Here is a 20,741-nt window from a genome sequence, read left to right on the forward strand (position 1 = left end):
TTAAATATAGCGTTAAATTTTAATTCCGTCAATTCGTATATACTCGTACATCGAATTTCCTTTTCTCATGTCATTTCTTTTCTTTCATTTCACATTTAATTACAAAGATAAAGTGTAAGTACGTTGCTCATAAAATTAATATCAAATGTCGCAAAATATACAAAAGTAAACTAAGAAGAGGGGTACATATTATTACACAAACTGTCGTTCATATTGCATATGTACATATGCAGTATAAAAACAATACTTTTTAGTTTTTAATCTCTTGTTTAAATAATCCTAATATCTAAATTTGTATCGGTCATTGATTCGATATAACTGCGTTTATTGGAAGTAATTAAGCTATAGCCTGCGCACAAGAGAAGAAGGAACAAACACGTATAGTATACACGCTTAAATAACAAAATTAAGTCAGTTTACGTTCAATGTGAACTTGATCAAAGTTCCAGTCTCGAATTATAGAGTTTCTTACTATCAGTTTACAAAATTCGATATTACGATTATGTACCGTATTTGAAAAACATAAAATGCTTTGTTCAATTTTAAATAAAACTAATATTTACCAAAGCGAATACGAAAAAAATGTTATCATCAAACTCAATTTTCAATTATCAAACTTAATCCAGCACAAATACAAATGTTCTTCGTGCTTTTTTACTTTTACTACTTTTCAACTCTCTATAGTTCGAGATTTGAGTTCCGCTAACTTTCTTTCTACTGCGCATGCGCAACAGGAAAACTTGAATTACACGTAATAGTAAAAAGTTCGAAAATCTTATCCTTTCGTGGCAGCGAAAGTAACCTAGGACTAGAGGTTCCATAACATTAATAATAATAAGGCAATAATATTAATATTAATAATAATGTAATCGAGTACTACTAACAATATTAATAATAATAATAATAATAATAGTATGGTAATGGCAAGATACACGCGGGTATAAATTAATCATTCCTTTCGTAATATCTACGACGTCTTCGGGATATTCTTTAGAAATTACTTTATTTCTGGTCAATATTCATTAACGAGCAACTTTTCTCTCTGTTTCTTATCACGATTTTTTTCACTTCATCACAATTGTACCGTTAGAAATTATTCAAAACATTGTTAAAATGTCCATGAAATATATGCAATTGCCGTATTGAATAAGCGAGTAATGAAGTTGCTGTTTCACTGAATAAAAGTGAAATCTCCAATGCGTGTGCTCAAGTATATAAGTTAAAAAAAGATTGGTACATCAATGCCTATTATTCTTAATCAATATTCATCATTTAACAATTAGGACCGAATTTTTACAAACCAACTCTAAACCACGACCCAATTTACAAATAAAAAGATCGATGTGTAAATTAACTATCAACTATTAATCTCCAATCCTATGTGAAGATATAATGTTCGGACCAAATTTCTAAACTAACGTGGACAATTCATGCGGACTATTGGTGGTTGCTGCGCTACTTAGATCCAATGTGGCAGCCGGAAGACCAGGACTGACGCTGCCGGTTGCTTCCCGTGGCAAATGCTGCGATCTATTTAGCTTATTTCCAGGACTCGGTGGCGATCTATCTGCTGGTGTATCCGGTGGCGTAACCACGTTTCTGTGTCCGCTCACGTTCAGATGATTGTGCGTCGCCGCGATCGGAGCTGGCGATGAGAGCAACAAGGGCGGTGGGGACATTGACACGTGTCGATGATGATGATGGTGATGATAGTGTTGGTACTGTGCAGCTCGGCCGTGCGTTGCGTGGCTGGTATTTAGTTGGTTCGTCACGGGCCCGACTTTCGTTGGGCAGCCAGCATGGTGGATGGTTAACGGGCCACGTAGTTGTTGTTGCTGTTGTAGCTGTGGCTGGTTCTGGTGCTGTTGCAGCTGCTGCTGACGCTGCAGCTGTACCGCCGCTTCGCACTGTTCGCGCGCTAACGCCTTCACGGCATTCGTCTTCTCCTACGAAATAAGAATGATAGGTTAGGTTGTAGTCAGGGGCCATAACAAATTAAAAAAGTTATAATATAAGAATTTACATTTTAGTTGAAATGATTCTAGTTACGAATAAGTATTAAAGATGATTCAAATCTTTTTCGTTACCGATAACCATGGTGAAAACTCTTTTGGATTACTTTCAGCCATTGTCAATCTTATTGTCTTATTATACTACATGCTTGAAGTAGAAGGAGGGGTACAGAGAAAAAGACTTTTTCTCGGCAAATATAATCGTTACTCAATTATTTTGTTCAACAGTTTTACAAATCTCCCCAAAATAAACGAGAATACGAAAATACACTGAATATCGTGTGTATGGTTATTTATAAAATCCCCTTGAAATAGTTGCGATCGCGGATCACATAAACAAACGAACCTGTCATTCTACAGAGTATCTTTTTCGGTGAAATTATGCAAACGTAAATGTAACTTCGGTAGATCTCCTCGAGAACTTGTAAGCTTATATCACTCTGACCCAACCAGTCCACTCTAAAGTGTATAATTTATAAAAGGGGATTATATTAATACGCGGAGGATGTGGTAGGTGGTAAGTTTTGCATATGAATGTTTGTTGATACAACGAATGGTTAAATGGAGGTTTTCATGAATGTGATAAGGACTAGATCGAATGTTTTAACATTTATAACTAGAATGCGTATTTTTATACAAGTTTGTAGTTTTACGAACATAATCAAAGAAATAAAATTTTAATAGAGATTTGTTTTCTTATATACGTATATTTTAGCGCATTTTATGCATTTTGCGCCATTTGCGTACTTTTCAATTTCGCACGAACGTATAAAGATCCGCAATATAATTATAACGCTTCTTAAAAATGTGAAAAATCCTGGTTTCCTAAAAGCTTGCAATTGATTTCAGAAAAATTTTTATGAACTCTACCAGATAAATTATGGTAACTCTGAAAAACAAAATTTCACGATAAAATGATTTCCGGGTAAAATACACATAAAAGATGATTTAGACGTGTTTGAACGTGTTCGTTTTCTTTTTTAATAGCGATATGTTCTTACCCTCTGCCACACGAAGACGTTATGGACCATTGCGCATCCACAAAACACGATGCCAAGGCCTATGAAAACCGACGTAACGATTGCCGGCGTCGAATGAAACTGGATGAATGTATACAATATCATACCTGAAAGCATTGTTAGAGGATCATTATAACACGTATGCCATAACAAGCGGGACAAAGAATCGGCGCAAATACATATTCTCAATACATATAATTCTCGAAGCGTAAACTATATACATATGCTTTTAATTGAAATTTTCAATACTAGTTGCAAATTATTTTTCAATTAATTTATTATTTAAGTCTTTATATATCAATTCTCGACGAATAAATTACTTAAATTATAGAGAATCTATCTTCAGACAATAGAGAATTCAATATTTTTGGTCGTTAAGTAATTTACAAATTTCTAAAACGATTACGTTCGAAGTTTTGGACAGTATTTGAAGTTTCTAACATGACATTAAAAAAAAATAAATAAATTTTATGATATAATTAAAAAAACATTGTAGTCTATCATAATTTCTATTCCGTCAAATTTATTAAAACGCAGTTTTCTTCTGAACAGAGTCAAAATGTCCGTCTTGAATCGAGTTCAACAGCTTAACGATCGATCGAGCGAATGATAGCTGTGTAAACTAGCATGACACAACGTAAACTTTAGATTAGATCTCGATCCATCCACCAGCCGTATTCATGCATGACATGAATATTCTGTTTCAGCTCTTTATAAATTAATCTGTTAAAACTTCTCTAAAAGACGATCATTTTTTATTTTTCTAAGAAAAATAATGACTATTCGGCGTTAAAATTAACTTTATTTCCATTGGATTTCTAAACTGATTTCATACACTCAGAGATAGTTCACAGTATCTTTTAGATTCATGCCTGAATTCAAGAAAAATTAAACGTATAACTTATGTACTAGTATCTTTCAAAAGGTTAAAGTTGACAGAATTGAAGGAATTGGTTCTTACCAGTTAGAAAGACGGGAATGCTAATGAAAAACCCTCCGACAGCACATATCCGGCTGATGGATGATTTTTGCAGGTACTTGTTACTCCTGAAACAGACAAAATTTGAAGTGAAAGTCAGTTTCACGATTCTATGATAATTGAGCGAAATATAAAGGAACCAGTTTTTTGTTTAACAGCCAAGAATCTTTCAAAAATTCTACTGTAATTGATACTTCAAATATATTTAGTCAGACAAAGGATAATCATAATCGCAACGTTAATCTTAACTTTAATTCAAGGATCAAACAGTATCATTATACATATAAAAGTAAACATAAAGTCTATCCACATTGTTGTTGTTGTTGTTGTTGTTGTTGTTGTTGTTGTCGTTGTCGTTGTCGTTGTCGTTGTCGTTGTCGTTGTCGTTGTCGTTGTCGTTGTCGTTGTCGTTGTCGTTGTCGTTGTCGTTGTCGTTGTCGTTGTCGTTGTCGTTGTCGTTGTTGTTGTTGTTGTTGTTGTTGTTGTTATTATTATTATTATTATTATTATTATTATATGTTATTCTATAATTGATTTTTATTTCTTTATTATCAATATTATTCTATTTTCTATAATGATTCAATTATAGATCTTATTTTTTGTCAATCATATTTCACTGAAATGATCACTTTGAAAATAATCTAATAGTAAAAAATGAAAAATAATCTTTTTCTACCTTGTCTTCATTTTTTACAAACTCTGTCCACCGCCGCAAACCTATTAAATGCATGAAACGACAAAGCAAAGCTGCTTCACATAATTCCCCGCTCACGCAGTGTCAATCAGCTCACGACCGCAAACGATACTGCTAATTTCCAGCGACCACGAACGATTTCACCGTAATTGCCGGTGTGAAATTTACCAATACGTGCTCGAATTGGTCAATAATGGATAGAGCGCTCTTGCACACACTAATCTACCAACAAATAATATTGACTCAATTGAACAACAGCGCCTAGATTAACGGACAAACCGCATGTTCCAAACAGATTTACAATCACGGCAGAAAATACATGCCGTTATAGATGTTTCCTGGTCAAGACTAATTTCCACGCGTTAAGAACATTGTAACCGGAATCTAGGAAGAACTAGCACTTCCTGGAATAATACTATTGTGTCCTCGATGAATGTCTCTCCGCAATGCCCTCGAGTGAGTTGTTTTTGTCTTTGGTCGTACGACGTCCGGGATGAGAATTCGGGGAACGGTTTTGCGCTGCTTTAATACTCGCACAACCATCCATCCATGGGACTGCATCTTTTTAGGAGGACCAGTGATTAATCTTTTCCCTTTAATCTTTAATTTTCATCTCTAATTTCTCATGAGGCTAAGATTCCTGCATCTTTTATCATAATAATTTATTAATACTATTAATAAATTGAGACAATTTTACACGTCGTATTTTGCGTTATAAGATGACTTGTAATTTGTAAAATTTACCTGTAAAATTCCTTTGTTTGTTTTACCGAAGCAATAGTTGGCATTTCTATACGACAATAAGAATTTGTTAATACTAATAATTTGTAAGGTTATCATGTTATCATTCTTCTAATGGATAGTATATTATTGAAACTTTTTTTAATATTGAAACGCGATATTTTTTTGGAGAAGAAGTGCATAGTAGTAAAGAGTTGAATTCTACGGACGTAAAAAGTGGACATAACATTTTCTGTACATGGAGTCGCCTGGCCTAAACATTTTATGATTTCCGGGCAAAAAACAGACGAATCCAGCGCTGATTTTAAAGCAGCTTCATCCAAATAAGCCACAATAAGAAATTCCCACGAAACAGTTGCGTTCATCCCCTTTCGAGGTCGCCGACCTCTTTGAATGCGTTTCAAGTGCGTCGTACCAATGAAACTTCGAGTTCTAGACTAATTTCTCGGCCTTTTGCGTTAAATTTAACCTTCCGCGTTAGTGTATTTCGGACGAGCTCCTATTTTACGCTTTCGTCGACTTCACCAACGTAACACGCAGCATCCGCAAGTAAAACTGTCTCTTAAATTTGATGTGACACCGATACACGACGAGAAGAATCACAATGCCATTTTTATTCCACTTCGTTAATTTTTCGTCGTAAGGTTTAGCTGTAAATAGGATTAAAAAAATTTAGATTAACGAGGAATTTAAAATTGATCTGTTAAATCAACAATTTCCATTAGTTGTCGATAGATTTTATAAACCTCAGATTACTGAGAAATTATACACATTGCAAAATATTTACCATTGGTTACCCACGCTACACGTAAATTTGATCAATCTACCAATGCACTAACACTGCAATAAATTTCTATTGCAACATTCCACGCTCCTTTGCCGCACCTTAAACTCCTCGCTAGATTTATTCCACCTTAAAGTGTCACATAACTCCTACGACACCGATATCAAATCTTAAACTCCACCAAATTCCAGAGAAACTTGATTTCGTCGAGAGTAAGAGATTAAACTTAAAAAGCAATTTATTTCATCTTTAAACTATCCCAAACTTCTTAAATATAATTTATATATATATATATATATATATATATATATATATATATAAAATATTATACACTTATTGTGTGCATTATATATTTCAAGAACTTTGCAATAAAAAATAAAACTTATTACATTTAAGATATGGTTATATCGCACAGGCTCGAATATGATAAAGAGGTTAAATAAATGTCTCGAATCTCCGCAACAAACTCACACAAACCGCCTAAAACACGTATACACAATGTGCATTCACTACGAACTCGACTCCCATTCCCTGCCAAAATCACAGGCATGCAGAGTCAATTTCACTGCTCGAGCTAGTTGAATAGGGAAGAAGGTCGAGAGCTGGAGTTAAGGAGCATAGTTGGTAAAGAATCGCGTGCCGCCGCGCCATTAAGATCAAGCCCACGATCTCAACAATAAATATTAGACGGTTCTCTGACCTGCATTTCGCGTGCGACTCGGAACGATTCAAAAACGCGTAAATTTCCCATGAGTCGAATCAAACGTTCGCGATTTATCGCATTTAGGTTATATCGATATTGTCCACGAGTGGAGGCATTCAAACACAGATTGCTTTGTGTCACTCTATCGTAACTGCCCGTAATACATGATAATTTAATTTCGAATTCTTTCGAATATATGCACGTAACGAAAAATTTGTATTGGTTCGTCAATTGCAGACCAACCAGTTGTTAGCCAGTGAAAATAATGTAGATAATAATAGTGAAGAATTAGCTCGAGCAGAGTAAACAAACAAGGCGCCTTGATAAAAGGCACAATGTGGGTCCGCAAAGTGGTGGGATTTCGGCGCATGCGCATTGTTTCGCATCAACTTACAATTAGACATGCACGAAAGCTTCATTTCTGCCGCATACATACTTGGATTCGCGTGCATGAAATTCACAAAGTAGGTTATTGCTTGAAAAACAGCTTTAATCGAGCGAAGCTTTTAACCAGACTGAAATCAAGTCTTGGTTTCTTTAGAAATTCAGATGGAATAAGAGAAACCTATTTTATCTAGGTTAGGCTAGGATAAAGGTTAGGCTGCATCGGTTGGCTTATATGACTTTCCGGTGACTTTGAAGGGTAATACGGCGCCGGCGGTCGAGAAGGTAACTTCTCTATTGAACGAGATCTCGTTGATCTCGTCTAAGCAGGAAGAGTCTGTCGGCCCTTTGATTTTATACGAGTCTTTCCATTCACGATCGTGCGAGCTGACTACAGGCGACGACACGGACCCCCGACAAAACTGTCTGAGCCTATTCAAGGCGACGTCAAATAGTTTCACTCGGAGAGATGAATGGAGATAAGAATCACCGGAGCGTCTCTGCGCTTCGATGACAATGATATTTGGTCAATCCTCTTCTTGTTTCTCGTTTTGAAAGAAGGTTGTAAAAAAGAGTGCTACTAGATCGTCTAGGGAAATCACACGGTATATATTGCGTAATGCTATTGATTTATCAAAAATAACAAGAGGTTAAGGAGCTTTGGGGAGGTTGATTCAATTTTTTATAACCTGACATCTCTTTGAACAAATGTCTTAAGAAACGCTTGAATAAAATGTTAAAAAAAATAATAATTATGAAATCTTTTCCTGTATTTTTAGACAATAAGATTTACTATATCCTACGCCATAATAAGAATCAATTTGCTATGAACTGGTATCTCGGAAATTGTAAGAATTCAGAAAATATAAGGAGGCCGGAAGAGGTAAATGAAATCCACAGAAACATTGACCCAACCTCAGCCCAGTTAGCCAACAAACTAAAATATCTCGCTGCCTTTTCTATATTTACGACCAGAACGTGGTCATTAATTGAGTCTAGCGACTGCACCGTAGACGAGTCACTGACCGATGTTGCTTTAATGGATATGCGGAAAATCACGTGTTCCAGGTTCCAGGGATGTAGTTGTTTTCATTTCCGGAGAATACGGTCGACTCGCGTGTGTATACCAATCTATCTGAGGATAGGTGTTCCTTAGAATTACCAACTATATTACTTTCAACCTTGTGATTAAAATTTTTAAACGTCACTTAATAGCAATTCAGTCGAGTAAGCACAAACTTTCAAATGTCCTAATTTTCAAATCTTTATATTTTTTAATCTCAAAGATATTTTATTATTTGCCGTAGATCAAGCTTCGTGTTACCGGTACTGTAACATTACAATCCTACGAGAAGCAGAAAATAGTGAAAAAATCTGACCTAATAGATAGTAGTCAATATTCCTTTGACGCGTCTTATGCGAACCGCAGTTAGAGGAAATGCAAATAAGCTCTTGCGAAACGGTTTGCCGCACGACAAGCCTGCGAACAACGCCCAATGCAAGTTCGGTGGGAGTTACAGGAAGAGGGACGTCTAAAATCAACTAGGAATCCCTATTCAATCGTCTAATTTTCGATTCCGGCATCGAACTTCCCGAAGAAAATTAAATACAATTCCGACTCGAGATTTAATTTCAGTCTCGTAGCTAATGCAATCTAATCGCGTTTGCAAGGCTACGCTTCCGGTCAGAAGCCACGCGCTTCGATCGCGTACTTTCCGCATCGGAAGCGTACGCTTCGGTACGAACCGCGTCGATTTTCAAAGGAATCATTGGACACCGGAAGAAGAAGAAGGAGGAAGAATAAAAGCACGTAAACCGGCAGGAGGTCAATCGAGACAAAATCGATATCGTTGAAAGCCGAAAAAAGACCCGAATTTAGGCTACAGTACATATTCGAATTGAATATATTCAAGGTTTAGATTTTCTTCTCCTGAAAATTATAAACATAAATGAGTCGACAAGCGATCTTGAAAAGCGTCTGTTCCATCTAGATTATGTAAATTGCGTGAATTACCGTTAGCCATAATTCATAATTTATCGAAAAAGCGCGCTTCTTCTCAACTACGCTTTCCCCTACCAGCACCGACATTATCGGCAGATCGATAAGTATCAAAATACCACAAAGATATTAATCTCATCTTTCTTCTAACCGCGAAAAAATGCCGCGCAAATGATAAAACAACAGATCAGCCAGAAACATCGAATTCTCCACGCTTCCGACTGCAAGAAGAAAAACAAAGTTATTTGTGTATGATGGAAACGTCTCTGGACGATGCTCTTAAGCGGTCGAGTGCGCGCGAGAATAGCATCGCGGATCGGCATTTCCACGGTGAGGATTGTAAAACGGTTACGCAGATGATGGATCATACGCATGGACCGTAGAGACTATCGTGAATGATGGATCAGACACACATACGCGTTCTTCGCTCTTCCGATATTTTTCGTAACAACTGCTGCGATCTCGTCATTGGAAACGATCTCGGGAAATTCAATCGAATATCGAGGAAATTTATAGAAAGCTACAGCTGTGTTCGAGCATTATTCTAGAGAAAAGTGATTAACTCTATGAGACTAACGATACAATACGTCTCAAGATAACTTTTAGGAAAATGATTGTAAAATTCTTTAAAATTCTTTCGACACTTTTCGGTATATTCTTGTCATTGATTCTGAAAGTATTTGATTAATTTGCTGGTTAATAGGAAGTTGGTTAAAACCGAAGTTAGTTAAAGAAATAAGTAAACACGAAACCCGTGGATACTCTAGACATATGATTCTACCTGCACGCGACAAAAATATTCATGATCTGAACAAGGAAAGAAGTGTTGTTAGATTCGCGTCATGCTGCAAATGAAAGATTTACAGCTCGAACCCAATTATCTGTTACATTACATTCTCGGGCACGTGTAGGCTGAACGTCATGATATATGAACACAAGTATAGAAAGAACAACATGGATATTTCGCGCGAAGAAAACGAAGCTTCACATATACAGTGTATAACCACTCGACAGTATTTGCTCACGAAAAATACGAGTTGTTAAAGTCTAACAAAAATTACGTATACAGTGGCAAAGAAGAAAACTGTTATGCCGTTTACTCTTATTTCTAATTGACAGAAAGTCGTCAACGAACAAAGAGCGCTTTTTCTTATCCTCTGTACCTTCGCGAAGCAATCACAGAAATTCTCCAAAATGCTTCGTGTCGACTAAACAAAGAAAAAAAAAAAATGACAGCTGCTAAGAGCAAACTACCTCCGGAATTTTCTTCGTTTCTAAGTGAACCAGGAAGAAAGAAGGGAAGGGTTAATGACGCCGAAACTGAAGAGTGGCCACGGATCGTTTGAAAGGGGCCACGACAACCGTTACGATTCAGTCGCACCTGTTCCTCTTCCTAGGTTACCACGCCGAACCATTGCGCGCTTTTACGAGCGTTCCCGCGATAGTTTCCTGGCACTTGCTCGCCCTTTCATCGAAGGGTCGATCGGTTAATTTAAACTCTCGAAGGCTTTGTCCAGTCGGTAACATCGATAAGCTTAAGTCGAAATACGGATTTCTCGTAAATTCAGAATTTTATTGCCACCAGGATGTATATGGAGGCGACAGATGAAGAACACGATGTAAATTAGATTTCTTGCTTTTATAGAGAAGCAATTTTTAAATTGAACACCAGTCGTCGATCGGTTCTGTAGATCGTTTTTAATAACAAAATAAATTTGGTTAGTCCATAAAGGTTTGTTCGTGTGAATCTTCCCATAGATCATCCGTAACGTAAATACCGCTATAACCGGCTGCAGATACATTTTCCTTGAACATGTGGCGGCACTTGACAGTAAACTTCCCAACAGTTTACGTCGCTTGACGCACGACACAAAGACCCTATACCTGCGGACAAGATGATTGCCAGATGTCGATACATTCGTACCGAATATTTCCAGCTAGCCTAAGGACCGCTATAAATCTTAGGATTTATTTTAGCTAAGGTCCTCCAAAGAGACAAACAGTCTTTGTTTATCAGTCTCGAAGTCGACCACCTACCACGGGGACACACGAGAAATCTGCTATCTCTCACATACGACGCTGCCCGCTAGCAACACCCTCTCAAGGGCAGCTAGCATCCTTTTCTAACGACCAACACGAATTAGCCAATAAACATTAACGTACATTTCCCTCACTTTCCGAACCAAAGCTTTTCTCAACGAATCCGATGCCTTCGCATCCTTAGACACATCCCAACGAGTCTTCCTCCGCAGCAGCATCGCGACAAAAATGTCAGTCTATTACCGCGAGTTACCGCAGTATATCACGATCGTTATACTTACACGGTTCGAGCCGAATAATTATCTAAGCTCTCGACATCTCGTGCAATCATTGTCCGCACTCGCAGCGTATCTCGAATCGTAGCTATCCAAGCTCTATCTAATAACCGCGCATTCGCGAACCGAATACAATCGCGAATCCTGCATCAAGTGTACTCATTGACATTAGAGTGAATAAACATTTATCGTTCAAGAAATCTGAGAAATCTGAGTCGAAAGAGAACACAGCTAAGTGTCCCTTACCCTTTAGGGAGAAGAAAATCCCACGCACCTAACCCCAACCCGAATACTAGCCTCACAGCCTCACGACTAGTTGTTCATTCCGAATTAACTAGCTCGATGATGGCCCAGCAACCGCGACCAGGCTCTTCGGAGCAGACTCGCAGCTACCCCGTGCTACCCCCCCCCCCCCCCCCCCGTGGCAGAAGTGTAGCAGAACTCTCCGCACTAACGACGCTAACACTACAAAGAAAAGGAAAATAGAAACAGCAACGCAAATAAACACACACAACAGGTTCGCCGTATTGGAATCCTCAAACGACGCCATGGAAATCGTAGAACCGCCACCAAACCAACACTCACAGAGAATCCCCCCTCCCCCACCAATATTTGTGGACGACGTCATTGACATACAGACAATGATCAAGTCCCTAGAGAGAGATATCAGCAAGGAGGAATATAACCTTAAGATAAGCAACAACAAAGTAAAAATACTACCGACGAACCCAGAAGCTTACAGAAAACTCACCAAGACACTCAGGACCCTGAACGCCAACTTCCACACCTACCAGCTCAAACAGGAAAGGCCTTTCCGGGTGGTCCTACGAAACATACACCACTCAGCAGACATAGACGAACTAAAATACGAACTCTCAAAACTCGGCCACGAAATCATCAACGTAAGTAATATAAGGCATAGAGTCTCGAAAGACCCGTTATCCTTATTCTTCCTAGACATTAAACAAAAGCCGAACAATAAGGAAATCTACAACATCAGTCGCCTAATGAACGCGATAGTAAAGATCGAACCACCGCTCGTGAAAAAAGAAATAGTGCAGTGCAAAAGGTGCCAAAGGTACGGTCATACGCAGAAATACTGCAACTATACTTTCCGCTGCGTTAAATGCGCAGGCACTCACTCCACTGACCAGTGCGCCAAATCACCGGAAACCCCAGCGAAATGCATCCACTGCCAAGGGGACCACCCTGCCAACTACAAAGGCTGCCCAGCATATAAAACACTATACACGAACAGGTACCCTAAGCTCAGAGCAAAAGAGGTATCCAACCAAACACCCAGCCCGCCGAAATTCACGACTACCCCAACCCCCTCAACCAACCAAACACCCAGTCCTACCATCTCCAAATTCATCTCCACCTCAACCTCCTATGCCCAAGCAGTACAAGGCATCCAAAATAACCCGAACAGCCAAAGGAACCTTCCCCAAAACAGTGTCCCCAACCCACCTAACACAGACAACTCCTCAAGGCTTGAAAAGCTAATAGAGAAACAATCGGAGCAAATAAATCACTTGCTATCGCTACTAACACTCATCGTGGAAAAATTAGCACGCCCCGACTCAAAATAAAACCAAGGCGCATAGCACTCTGGAACGCCAACGGTCTAGCGCAACACAAACTTGAACTAGAACTCTTCTTAAAACACCAGCAAATCGACGTAATGCTCGTATCGGAAACCCACTTCACCGACAAGAGCTACCTGAAAATAAATGGTTACAAATTCTACCATACCCAACACCCCAGCGGAAAGGCCCACGGTGGCACCGGAATAATAATCAAAGCAAGTATTAAGCACTACGAACTTCCATCATTCCAGAAAGACTACCTCCAAGCAACAAACGTAGCAATAGAAGACTGTCATGGCTCAATCACCACCTCAGCAGTATACTGCCCTCCCAGACACTCCATCGCCAAAGAAGACTTTGATAACTTCCTGGACACCCTGGGCAATAGATTCATAGTTGGAGGAGACTATAACGCCAAGCACATCCAATGGGGCAGCAGACTGGTTACAGCAAGAGGCAAAAACCTCTTAAACAGCATAATAAACAACAACCTCAACTACCTCACCACATACGAACCCACATACTGGCCCACTGACACCAACAAAATACCCGACCTTCTCGACTTCTTCATAACTAAAAATATCCCATCAAGACACGTCCAGATCAACTCCTCGGCTGATCTCTCCTCTGATCATTCTCCCGTGATAGCAACAGTCAGTTCAACAATCATCGAGAATACACCTAATGGCTCCATTCACAACCAACACACCAACTGGCAGCTCTTCAGAGAAGTCTTTACACACTCGACCTCAGAGCCTTCACCCCACTAAAAACAAAGGAAGATATCGAAGCAGCCACGGAATACTTAAACACGAGCATAATAAACGCAATCCGCCTCTCCACACCGACAAAGCCATCTAACAGCAAACAAGAATATCCCCAATACATACTAAAAAAAAAATAGCAGAAAAACGTAGACTAAGAAGAGTATGGCAGACCCATAGAACACCGGAGGACAAACGCAAACTTAACAACGCAACTAGAAAGCTATCCAGAACCTTAAGAAACTATAAAAACGACTGTTTCCATAAATACCTCGCCAGCTTATCCCCCACAGCCGACGCCAACTACTCACTATGGAAGGCCTCCAGGAAACTCACACGCCCCCCACAAATAATCCCACCTATCCGCCGTCCGCAAGGTGGATGGGCGCGAAGCCCTATAGAAAAAGCCGACCTGTTTGCAAAACACTTGTCAAAAGTATTCAAACCCCATTCCCCCAAAGCCGCCGCGGACGTTACTGAATACCTGCACACCCCCTTCCAAATGTCCCCTCCTATCGAACCCTTCTCCTCTGCAGAGACTATAGAAACAATCAGTCGCCTAAACCCCAAGAAAGCAGCAGGACACGACCTAATAGGCAATAGAGCAATCAAGGAACTTCCCACAAAAGGGATAGCACTCATCACATCGATTTTTAATGCTATCCTTCGCCTGGAACACTATCCTAAGGCTTGGAAAATCTCATTGATTACCCTCATCCCTAAACCCGGTAAACCGATATACGAAACCTGCTCCTATCGCCCAATCAGTCTTTTACCTACCCTGTCCAAACTATTCGAGAAGATGCTCACGAACCGACTCCTTCCAATCCTAGAGAACTTGAAAACACTCCCAGATCACCAATTCGGCTTCCGAAAACATCATTCTACAGTAGAGCAAATCCACCGCTTAACTCATACGATCAGCCAAACACTCGAAAAGAAAAAATATTGCTCAGCGGTTTTCCCAGACATCCAACAGGCATTCGATAAAGTATGGCATGAAGGGCTACTATACAAACTTAAAAAGATCCTACCCCACCCCTACTACTCCATCCTAAAATCTTACCTAACCAATAGACAATTCATGGTTAAATGCCTAGACGCCACTTCCGCAACATTCCCAATAGAAGCCGGCATACCCCAAGGTAGTGTCCTCGGACCCCTACTGTACTCCATCTACACTGCCGACCTACCTATATCAAACGATATAACAATAGCGACATTTGCAGACGACACAGCGCTATTGGCTACCCACGCAGACCCGGTAATAGCCTCATCCACTCTCCAGCGAAGTCTCGACTCCATGGAAAAGTGGTTTCACAAATGGGGCTTCAAAGTCAACGAAAAGAAATCCTCACATGTAACCTTCACGCTCCGAAAACAAACCTGCCCCCAGGTCACCATCAACAATGCAACAGTTCCTAGCAGGGACACAGTCCGATACCTGGGCATGACCCTGGACAGGAGACTAACGTGGAAGACACACATCTCAGATAAAAGGAAGCAACTAAAGGACAAACTAAAAAAACTCTATTGGCTCACGGGCCGACGCTCCAAACTAAATATACAGAATAAAATTACCCTCTACAAGACCGTAATAAAACCTGTCTGGACCTACGGAATCCAACTATGGGGAACAGCAAGTAACTCCAACATTGAAATACTCCAACGCTTTCAATCGAAAACGCTAAGATCCCTAATTGACGCACCTTGGTATGTAACCAATGAAACAATACACCGCGACCTCAAGATACCCACCGTCAAAGAGGAAATAGCAAAATATAGCGACAGATATAGCAAAAGAATCAACAAACACCGAAACCCCCTAATCACTGGACTACTCGATACGACGGACCAGATTCGCAGGCTGAAGAGGCACTACCCGCTAGACCTAAACGTTAGATTCATTTAATTATCCAAATTAAGCATATGCACTTACTTATATTACTTATAAATTATACCTATCTATAATAAGTATTAACTTATTGTAAATAAACAGCCATGTCACTGCGCCACGCCAGAAAAATTACTGAAAATTCTCAACGCGAGAATTGATTGTAATCTCAACAAATAAATAAAAAAAAAAAATACAATAACACATTTCATTTTAAATTAAAACGAGAATAAATACTATTGTGTATAAATTTAATAGAACGACACACGTGATTTGTAGTCAACACTGTGACAGTTTGTGCAATTACCTTTTAATCGAGTGGAAACGAGAGCATTTTCAAATTTCTATTAACCAACGGTATTATCAATCAATTTTAACAATGATTGAAGGTTGCAAAATTAAATATAAAATGATTTATTAATAGCATACGTAGTGTTAAATTTGCAAACAAGCAGCGTATCTTTTAAGAATAATAAAGACACCAGAAAATAAAGATAATATTCTAATTACATTGCAAATTAATGAATAATTTAAGAAATGTATTTTTGTTATATTAATGTATCACAGATTCTAGGTAAAGTATTAATTTAATTTACTTATTACTTAGGAGATTGTATTTGAAATATAATTACAATTTGTAAGGTGTAATCAGCACACCTTTAAGCTAGTAGATATTTGGTAGCAGTTCTCAAGTCTTTGTGCAATATAGCACAATTGAGTTTAACCGAGTTTAATCCCTTTGACCAGCCAGCTTCCAATTTCATTTATGGCATAATCTCCTGACAATTTCATGCCCTTCAGAAGAAACACAATGTCCTATTATCGTTTTGTGATCGTTGAATATGATCCGTTTTCTGTTGTTTTTAGATTCAAGTGACGAAAACTTATGAAATGATATTTTAAGTTTAAACTGATCAATTAATTTAATTAATTGATTTATTGTAGCAACAATGGTAAATTGTTTAAATAGAGAAAGAAATTTACAACGAAAAATGTATGAATGTAATATTTGAAATCTAAAATGATAAATTATTGTGCGATAATAATAAAACTCGCAATGTCAGCACATGGTCTCATTAGAACGTGTTTAACGAGCGTAGCGTAAGCGTGAAAATGAAAACGTTGAGGCTCTCGTGGTGTAAAAAGGCTAAATTCCTCATAAAAATACAGGAAATGAGAGGGAACGTTCGCCCTTGAACACATAAAACCAAAAAAAAAAAAAAAAAAATAGAAAAGGAAAAAAACCACAAATTTTAGTGAAGCTATTTTACTGAAACTTATATCATTTTAACAGCTATATATAAAACGTTGAATTATTTCCTTTCGCGCAGAGCAATTTTACTTCAAATTTCTAGCTTCAGAATGATAATTACGTATTTGTAATTATCAACAAGCTTTAAAAATATGGAATATTCAGCCAGATGAAATATAGGTAAAGTATTTAGAAGAAAAAAGATTGAAATGTTTTATGTAAAACGATTAAATTAAGTGGTTGAGTTTGAAAATTTGACTCGGTTTAATAATTCAATGGAAAAAATATTCGCCCTATGAAAAAAAATTCATGTTCCTGTCGATATATCGGCGAGGTGCTCCTCTACTTTCGACTGCTCTGCAATTCAAATGCAATACTCGAATATACATGGCGAAAGAAATGGAAATTGAGGAATTTAAGGGAACCAATTACTCTCGCGTCGACGTAACTTCAAAATGTTTCACGTGTCGGTGTTTGCGAAATGAAGTTCGTCGTTATCCGATTAACACGCTTGCAGATGCGTTCTTTTTGTTGCAAAGTAAATGGACAAATTGTGAACAAATAATGTTTACAATTACATCAAAATTAATGTCCTAAACTTTACCAAGAATTATTAAAAATCCCTGCGTATTGCTTACGTAATGTTGATATTGAGTAGTACCATACATAACCTCAACATTATGATACTTACAAACATCGCTAAACAAGTAGTGCGAACGATGTCGAGTAAGTATTCACTATGTAAAAAGTATTTATAGATAAAAAGTATGGGAAATATATAACCGAATGTATTTAACTTTTCCAACATTTTAGCATTTCGCTTGGCGTTGGTACAACTTGAAGTAAATGAAGTAAAACGCAAAAATGTAGAGCGGGCAGTTTCCTACATTTCTAGCGCAAAAGAGCGCAATGCTGATATTATAGCTCTTCCTGAATGCTTTAATTCACCATATGGAATACGTAATAATTTGTTTTTTTTTTCAATAATTTACCATGTGTGTAACAACTATATAGAAAAAAGTAAAAGTAGACAAATTACCTTACCGTTTATACTTCCATAAAGATTGTGAATTGAGTCGAGAATATAGGATTTCCCCATTTTCATGATTATCGTGATTTTTGTATAAATATATTTTTTAAGATACTAATAATTAGGTACTTATAAATTGGTATTATCAATTATTTTGCATTTATAATTCCGCCTCTAGTATAAGTGTTAATTGAAAACTAACTTTATGTTTCAAAAAGTACTAGCAAAGTCGTAGAGTAACAAGCCACTGATGCTAACACAAATAGCATTGTCGTAATTAAATATTTCTAAATATTCATTTTTCATTTTGAACCTGTAGAAACAATTTATTATATATACTGTTAGCTAAGTAATTGCATATTTAATTAAGTCGAGATATAAAACTTAGTTATTTTAATAATTTAAAAAATAAAAAACTGACAAAAATTTCAATTTAATTTATGGTTGGAACAAAAGACAGTTATTTTTCATTAATTGAAATATTGCAATGCAGAGTACTTTCGAAAATACGCCGAGAGTATTCCTGATGGTGAAACGAGCGTTGCTTTATCGAATGCAGCTAAAGAAAACAACATCTATGTAGTTGGTGGTACGATGCCTGAAATAGAGGGCGATAAATTGTACAATACCTGTACTATTTGGGGTCCCGATGGAACTTTGATAGCAAAACACCGAAAGGTAAGTAATATATTCCTTTATGGCTTTGAATTTGAAAATATTGGGGTGAAGAAAGTGACTCTATCTAGGAATAATTTAGGAATATACATATGTACATACGTATACTATAACCAATTCTATAATTTACGGTTTATAAAATACGTTATGATACGGGAAACGCCCATTTTTGTTGTAATGTGTAATATAAATTTTTCACATACGAAAATACTTATTTTTTCTCCTTTTTAAACATTATTAAATGATAAGATTTTTTAATAAAAGAAAGTGATAAAAACGCTGTCAGTTATTAAATAAAAAATAATTAAAGTTTAGGAGTTGGTAACTTTGATATTAAATTACAAAAGTTGCAGCAATAGAATTAGCGACTACATTTTTATGTTATTAGGTACATCTATTCGACATCGACATTCCTAATAAGATTACTTTTCGAGAGAGTGATTCACTCAGTCCTGGTAACTCCCTAACGACGTTCGATGTGAAGGGCTGCAAAATAGGTATTGGCATATGCTATGATATTAGATTCGAGGAAATGGCACGCATTTATCGGAACAAAGGTACAGTAACTTAATCGATCAATACTTAACTAGCAAAAAATTAAATATCTGTATAAAAAGAAGCTTAATTTAAAAAACCAGTATATTTGCTGAAAATGAAACAAATAAAAGAATTAAAAGCACAATAAGAGGACTGTCCTCGCATATTCAGAAATGATGGAATGTGAACCGTGCAACTACGAAGTTAATTGGTATTCGGTGGCTTCATATTTCCTGCTTCTCTGGGTTAGGTTGCCAAATGCTGATATATCCAGCGGCATTCAATATGACCACTGGACCACTGCACTGGTCATTACTTCAGCGTTCCAGAGCGAATGATAATCAATTATACGTTGCTTGCATATCACCGGCTCGTGTTCCTTCAGCAAGTTACGTCGCATGGGGACATACACAGTTGACCAATCCCTGGGGAAAGATTCTTTACGATTTGGAAACTCAAGAGAATATGGCAGTCACCGATATCGGTAATTTACAGCTTAAAATTAAAAGCGAGAGATCCATGATGTAATTAATTTTTAGTCTCGTTAATTTATCGATTTAGCCATCTTCCTCTGTATTTGTTGAATTTATTAGTAAGCATTACTTATTACTTCGTATGTTTCTTTTTTCTATCAGATCTAAAAGTTGTTGAGGAAGTAAGGGCTCAGATACCTACATTTTCTCAGAGACGTACAGATTTGTACGACACTGTCTGTAAGAAGGAGTAACTCTACACTAAAACAGAAAATGTTTTTTTATAATATTTCTACTACGATATCCTTTTTTTGTGAATTATTACTAATTTCTTATCATTTGTACTAAATGAATGACTCAATTAAGAAAACCAAAACGTTATAAATAATAATCTGTATATCTTGTGTATCAACATGTAATTGGATATTATAATAATATAGGAATGCTATAATAATATAGGATAATAATATAGGAGAATAGTAATATAGAAAAAAACTACATGCTTTTAAACACCTTTAATATCGATCACATAAATTGTTATAATTCACAATGATTACGCATACATAAAAGACCCCTTGATAGTAAAATTTACGATCAAAAGGCAATTACGTATCGTTTAACAACATTTAATTTATAACACCTTTTAAACATTTAGACAGATTAACACATAACACTTCTTATATATAAACATCAATTCGAAGTTATCAGCTTGGAGAAATTGGTCGATTAATACCTGTAGATTGTCTGTCTCGATGAAAGACTTAAAGAGAGCAAAAACATGATAATGCCGCTAATATAATATTCCTTCTTTCTTGTACCTGTCTGCCTCTCAGGTCGTTTTACTAATTACAATAAGTAATTTCGTCTTCTTTGCGCTCTCTTTTAACGCATTCGAGA

The 20,741-nt window shown here is 37.3% G+C and overlaps 2 protein-coding genes and 1 long non-coding RNA gene across 3 annotated transcripts; 1 reads left to right on the forward strand and 2 right to left on the reverse strand.

Moving 5' to 3' along the window:
- Nucleotides 1-799: 799 nt before the first annotated feature.
- Nucleotides 800-4,302, reverse strand: LOC126877244 (dual specificity tyrosine-phosphorylation-regulated kinase 1A-like). The gene is made up of 3 exons (XM_050640060.1): nt 3,993-4,302; nt 3,014-3,138; nt 800-1,946 (listed from the first exon to the last, which is right to left on the reverse strand). Exons 2-3 carry the CDS (start codon nt 3,134-3,136, stop codon nt 1,410-1,412), a joined length of 660 nt encoding a protein of 219 aa, XP_050496017.1. The 5' UTR covers nt 3,137-3,138; nt 3,993-4,302; the 3' UTR covers nt 800-1,409.
- A 1,013-nt stretch (nt 4,303-5,315) lies between these two features.
- Nucleotides 5,316-6,494, reverse strand: LOC126877252 (uncharacterized). Its single transcript, XR_007694880.1, has 3 exons — nt 6,233-6,494; nt 5,449-6,095; nt 5,316-5,350 (listed from the first exon to the last, which is right to left on the reverse strand). It is a non-coding gene; the product is annotated as an uncharacterized LOC126877252 (long non-coding RNA).
- An 11,276-nt stretch (nt 6,495-17,770) lies between these two features.
- On the forward strand, nt 17,771-20,321 carry LOC126877256 (omega-amidase NIT2-like). Its single transcript, XM_050640068.1, has 6 exons — nt 17,771-17,855; nt 17,910-18,089; nt 18,653-18,837; nt 19,223-19,391; nt 19,622-19,855; nt 20,007-20,321. The coding sequence occupies exons 1-6, from the start codon at nt 17,771-17,773 to the stop codon at nt 20,096-20,098; spliced, it is 945 nt and encodes a 314-aa protein (XP_050496025.1). The 3' UTR covers nt 20,099-20,321.
- Nucleotides 20,322-20,741: the final 420 nt, after the last annotated feature.

The sequence above is a fragment of the Bombus huntii genome, unplaced genomic scaffold, assembly GCF_024542735.1.
Source record: "Bombus huntii isolate Logan2020A unplaced genomic scaffold, iyBomHunt1.1 ctg00000137.1, whole genome shotgun sequence".
NCBI classification, from domain to species: domain Eukaryota; kingdom Metazoa; phylum Arthropoda; class Insecta; order Hymenoptera; family Apidae; genus Bombus; species Bombus huntii.